This window comes from Mus pahari, chromosome 3, assembly GCF_900095145.1.
Source record: "Mus pahari chromosome 3, PAHARI_EIJ_v1.1, whole genome shotgun sequence".
NCBI classification, from domain to species: Eukaryota; Metazoa; Chordata; class Mammalia; order Rodentia; family Muridae; genus Mus; species Mus pahari.
In genome coordinates this window covers 63,038,764-63,045,155 of record NC_034592.1, presented here as the reverse complement: position 1 = coordinate 63,045,155, position 6,392 = coordinate 63,038,764, and the positions used below count along the sequence as shown (strand labels likewise).

The following is a 6,392-nucleotide window of genomic DNA, read 5'->3' as shown; positions in this document are numbered from 1 at the left end:
TGTGTGTGTGTGTGTGTGTGAGAGAGAGAGTGTGTGTGTGTGAGTGTGTGTGTGTGAGTGTGTGAGTGTGTGTGTGTGTGTGTGTGTGTGTGTGTGTACTAAACAGACCATTTAGAGGTCAGAGGACAAATTGCAGAATCAGCTCTTTCTTTCTACCATGTGAGTCCTGGAAATTAAACTCAGGTCACTAGTTTCACAGCAAGCACCTTAATTCACTGAGCTATCTCACCAGACCAAGAAGCTGTACCTCTCTTAAACTGCATTACACAATTACTCTGGGAATATGAAATAAAGTCATGCAGACAACTAAAGCACAACTAAACCTTGAATACTTAGATCTTGCGTTTATTTTGGGTTGGGTGGAGAGATGGATGCCACAGTGATCTATAGAGGTCAGAGGACAGTCTGTGGCAGGCAGTTCTCTCATAGCACCATGTGGATCTCAGGGTCCTAGCTCAGGTCACCAGGCTTGAAAGCAAGAGCCTTTCCATGCTCAACCATCTGACCAATCAGAATCCTAACTTTTAATGCAGATAAATGAATCTCAAAAATGGACAGTGAATGCCTACTTTGCCTACTACGCGTATCTGCATTGTTTGTGTGAAAACAAAGAAGATACAGTTCCTACAGTCAAGAAACGTGATCTAGACCTAAAAGTCACCACATTGCAAATGCTTGTCTTTTATCTTCTGTAACTGGTGTTAGGGATTGAGTTTGGGGCCTGTCATAGTTAGTTTTTGTCAATTTAACACAAACCTAGACATCCCTGTCAAGAGGAAATCTCAATAATAATTGCCTCCGTCAGAAAGGCCTGTAGGCATGTCTGTGGGACATTTTACTGATTGCTGGTTGGTTTGAGGATGCCAAGCTCACCATGGGTAGTGCCATTCCTGAGCAGGTGAGCCTGAGTTATATAGGACAAGTAATTGAGCAAGCTAAGCAAGGGACCCTGTCAGCAGCATCCCTTTATGGCCTCTGAGTCAGTTCCTGCCTTCAGTGCTTCCCTTGGTTTCTCTTGATGATGGATTTTAAACAATAAGCCAAAATAAATCCCTCCCTCTTCAGGTTGCTTTTGGTTGGTATCTTCCCAAAGCAACCTGTAAGGGAACCAGAACAGGGACTCGCAGATATGAAGCAAGCACTCAATTATTCTGACACCCATAGCCCAGAATGAGTGTGTTTCCAGATGGCTTTCAGATTGGTCTTGGGGGGACATGCCTGTGGAGTTGCCTGAGTTCTTTTGGATTTGAACCCCCTCATCAGGTGTAAATCTGAGGCAAACACTGTCTCCCATTATGCACATGGCCTTGGCGAGTTGCTCCACGTCTCACTCTGTGGAGCCTTTTTCTCTGACACACTCCCATTTGTTTAGGTTTGCTTTTGTCTCCTAGGTTTTCAGAGTCTCACCTGAAGACTCCCACTCAGATTCTTTGTGATTTCTTCTAGGAGTTTTAACATTCTGGGTCTTGAAATTGATTCTTTAATCCGGTTCAAATTGATTTTTCTAACTCATAAAGTGGGAAGAGGTTGTGGTCAAGGCCCATTCTTTTACTATATAGAGATAGATAATAGATGATAGATAGATAGATAGATAGATAGATAGATAGATAGATAGATAGACAGACAGATAGATATGATATGATATAAATAGAGATGATAGGCACAGAGAGAATATAGATAAAGATAGAGAGATAGAGATAGGGGAGATAAAGATATGTAGGAATATTTGAACATAGATTTACTGTCTCAGTTTGTCCTTGGATTAAAATATTTCATAGAATTAACATTACACACATCTGTGGCAGACAGGTTCCAACCAGATGATAGAGAGCCTCGAATGCCATTTTGAGAAATGTACATTCTCCAAGTGGTGAAGAATTTTGAATGTCCTAGATAGGAAACCCTGATTCGTACTGTGTCTTGAGAACACTAATATAGTGACATTATTTAGGCTACATACAAGTGGCAATGGTGCAGCAAATGCACTCTATTTTAGGACTCCTGAGCTAGTGAGTTTTCCATTACTGTGGCAAAATAGCTGGGTCAGAGTTTCAGAGCCATCATTCCATGCTTGGCTTGTTCCACTTCTTTGGGTTTAGGTTCGATACAATGTTTTGGCAACAAGACAGAGAAGGTGTCTCACTTTACAGCATCCAAAAAACCAGGAAGTGATAAAGAAAAGCCTAGGACAAGATATTTCTTCAAAGGCATATCCCCCAAGCAACCAATTTCCTCTGATCCGCCCAACTTTCCACAGGATCTACTACCTCCCAGTCAATTCAGTTACTAACTGAGCAACGAACAAATCCATTGATTCAGTCAGAGGTCACAGGATCCTTTCCAAAAGTCCAACCTCTGAACATAGCATTGAGAACCAAGGCTAGCATTGATATTTCCTAATCAAACCACAATCCCAACACCTATAATCCCAGAATTTAGGAAATGGAGATTATACAGTGAATGTAAGGCCATGTCTCACCTTCATCCTTCCCTACCCCACAACCCAATATCCAAATGTATCTAAACACTTGGCTTTTAAAAACGCCTGCATCCACTGATTTCTGTTCAGTGTGTGTTTGCTGGGAAATTACTATTCACCAGTATTTACAAAAGACGCTTAGGAGATGAATTAGTATCCAGTATTTTCCTATTTTCTTGTTAAGAATTCTCTTTACATATAAGCTTATCTTTGTTCCTTCCCAGGTTTGGAAGAGGGGCAGAAATATGCTGAGAAGATTGTCATAAGACACAAGGAGATTCTTGAATCTATTACCGAATTATGTGGGTCTCTTGTGGAACTTAAAGAAAAACTGATGGTAATTTCTTCTTTCTAGAATATGTATTATCAAGTGATATAAATAAAAATGTGTTAATCAAATGTCTTCTGGTACAGGGATGTTCTACAACAAATTCTCAAGAGACACAATATGCACATTTGTTTCATAGCATTCTAACATAATTATCTTGGGGTTTGTGATAATTAATCCTGTTTCTTTCCCATCACTGCAGAGAAAAATGTTGCTGGGAATGAGGGATAAGTAGAATTAAGGTGTCTTGTTTACATTTCAGTGGATCATATCCCGGAGGATAAATGTGTACCATTAAAACCAAAGCAAAGTTTATATTAAGGAGTCTTGAGTTTATGTTCATAAATAATTGGTGTGATAGTTTTCTTCCTCCAAATTATGGCACCAAAGAAAATAACACTAATATTCAGGTATTGTTTTTATTGAGCATTTTAGTACTATGGAAGTCTTAAGCTAACCATCACAACCTTCATAGAATTAAAATAAAATAATATGTGAAAAACAGGGTAAATACTTATGATGGCTATGATGGACAAAAGCCAACTAAAGGAGAAATATGTTGTTATGCTCTGAAATGTTTTGATTGATGCTGCTTTTACAACTTAATGAGGTGAGCTGCGTTAGTGTGACAGCTATGTCACCAAGAGTGTAGATTCTGCATCAGAACTCAGTTGCCTTGGGATACCTTTGGGTTACAACTTGGGTAAATTGTTTAATCTCTATGGGACTAGATATTCTAACCCCCTAAATGGATGCCACTGTGGTCCTGAGGCTTGGCTGTGAAGCTGTTCAATGTTACTGGGTGTGCCATTGTTGTGGTTCATGCCTATAAGTGAACTTGCTGTTCAGGTGGAGTTACATATTTCACGGCAAATAGTTTTATGGTTTTTTTCCGTGTCATAAACTTGAGCATTGACTCAATTTAGATAACCTGGGGAATTTTAACTCGGTAGTTATATAACCAAGTTACCATTTCCCTTCTGTTAAGCATCGAGATTTTTCAACTTATTATCTTTCTACCATTTTTTCATCACATTGAAGGGAACATCTTTGTACTTGTTTTTTTCATTCTTTTGCTGTATTTTGTGTTATCAACACATAAATTCTCCAACATGAATTTAAAAATTTAATTGAAATGCTATGCAAAATTACCTTGTATAAATATTTTACAATTGCAAAATCACTAGTGTGACTAAGCCATGCATCCTAGATTATCTTTGTGAACATCTTACCTCTATTTCAACTCCCTGGGATCCTGGGTTTTTTTTCCCCATTTCATACATGTATAAAATGAAAATCCTCCTTTCTTAGACTCTGCTGGCCATCATCTATAGTATCTTCCTTTATACTGGACATCTTCAGCTTAATGAAATCTTGTCTCTTCAAATGTGATTCCTTTCCATCCTTCATTTCCATGACTCCATTCTTCTTGGAAGAGCTATTTCTGTAACCTCTATCTCGTTTTCTATGCCTCGGACACTCCCTTCAGTTAGGATTATTTTTCTATTTTGCATTTCCAATCCAGCATTCAGTTACTCTTTTATTCTACTTGCAGTCCCTTGATTCTATATCTTATTTGATTCCTGTGATTGCTGGGCTCATGTCCTTTTATGTTAAAAGCCCCTCCCTACAGGACCCTTCCATGGTTTTGAGACCTGTCACATTCTCCATTGCTTCTAGATTCATTGAAGTTCCTGTCTGACCTTCCTTAGTGTTTCTACTACTAAACTTTTACTTCAAGCGCATGACCCTCTAGTTATCAAAATGTTATCTATACTCAAAGTTAAATAGAAATATCCCTTTCTCTACACAAATCTTCCTTATTCCTCCCTTGTTGCTCACTCATACCACTGGTGATCTTTCTCATTTGCCTTAGTCTGTTCCAGCTGCTATGTTAAGTACTGTAGACCTGGCGGTGGATAAGCAAGAGAAATGTGTTTCTCACCATTCCACAGGTTAGTAAGTCTGAAGTCAAGGCAAAGGTGGTTTAACCATTGGGGTTTCTGCTTCTCTGTAGTCACTCCATTCCAAATTTATGAGGTCTGAGGGCAAAGGGTCTCTTAAATCTCTTTTACAAATTCACTAATCCATTCCTGAGGGCCCCAACTCTTCTTACATGGGAGCTATTAAAGAGAGAATGCACAAACTGAAAAGGATAAAATAGTGATGAAAATCCATTGCTGTTTGTGTACCAGTTTGACACATTAAAAAGGCTTGCATACTTATCATCTCTGGTGATTCCCAAGGAACCTTGAGATGGAGAGAATACTTGTTTGATACTTTTTGGTTTCCGGTGTTGTTTGTTTGTTTATAAGACAGAGTCTTATAACAGTCTTGGCTGTCTCGTCTACTGACCATGTACACTAAGCTGACCTCAAACTCAGAGATGCAAGTGATTCTGCCTCCCTAGGCTGAGGATTAAAAGTGTGTTCTACGAGTGTTACTTTCTGTCTTCCAGGAGGAAGATGTGGGTCCAAGGAGATTAGAAGTGCTGTCCCTGAGTCTTCACAGTCACTGAGAGTAGATCTGGAGTTTGAAGTTACATCTAATTTAATACCCAGAATTCTTTCCACAACAGCTGCCATTGTGGTTTAGATTCCAAGTGTGTATTAGTGCCGAGTGGCTCATCCAGTAATACAAACCAGTTTCATTTTAGAGTAGAGATTCAAAGCTCAATTTCCCCAGTAGGTTCTCCCCAAATTCTCTGAGCAAGTGTAATGTGCACTTTGGGGAATGTCCGTTTCCATAACCATCTAACACCATGATGAACACACAACAATCTTCTACTATAATACAAACATTGTTTGCAGCCCTGTGCACCAACACTTGGTGCACCTGTGCCTCCATTTCTCTTCACAAATAGTTGGCCCACAACCTACCCCCTGCCAGTGTGTAAAGCCCCACTACCTCTGACTAAAGCTGAGCCCCATAAAATGCAGGAACGAGTAATACTCACAGGAGACAGCCTGTGTTCCCAACTGTTCTATTTCCTTCCTCTTTCCGATATCCTCCCAGTCGGCGTGTGTGGATTCCCGGGCTCTCCTCTTTATTCTCCTCCAGAGACCTCATCATTTCTTCCTCACTGATGCCCTTCAGCCTCCTAGTGGCTTAATCCTACACAGTGATTCCCATCTCCAGAGAATGTGCTTGCGGGAGCATCCTACAGTAACAGTCACTTCATTCTTTACAGGGCCTTTGAACCATTGGTTTTACTGGCAAAGAGCTTTACCAAAGGGCTGAGCAAGAAGAGAGCTGGAAGCTTGAAGGGAGAGCATTGGTCTCTTGTGGAATGCATTCACTGAAAAGTTGCTGTTGGCTTTTTTTTTTTTTTCCGAGTGGTTAGCATATGGCATTGTTTCTCTAATTTTTCTAGCTCTCACTCTCACTAAAATTGCTTTGTACAGCAGGGAGAGGTTCCAAAGATGAATTCAAATTTGGAAGATTTCCATGACAATTGCATTGATCTGCTAAAGGAGCCAGGGAAAGATGAGCAGACAACCTTCAATGAAGAAAGGAATGAGGTAATGAAAGTATTTAGCTTCAGCTCTGTGTTATTTTGTCTTTGAGATTTATATATATATATAT

General features: G+C 39.7%; 1 protein-coding gene across 5 annotated transcripts in view; it reads left to right on the top strand.

Annotated features, from left to right (window-relative positions):
* Nucleotides 1–6,392, top strand: part of Ccdc141 (coiled-coil domain containing 141) — a 162,741-nt gene that overhangs the window by 145,227 nt on the left and 11,122 nt on the right. For all 5 annotated transcript variants that reach the window (XM_029536228.1, XM_029536226.1, XM_029536225.1 and 2 more), the window contains 2 exons: nt 2,704–2,816; nt 6,212–6,328. In XM_029536228.1, the coding sequence (XP_029392088.1) occupies nt 2,704–2,816; nt 6,212–6,328 (230 nt within the window). The remainder of the gene's footprint in view (nt 1–2,703; nt 2,817–6,211; nt 6,329–6,392) is intronic.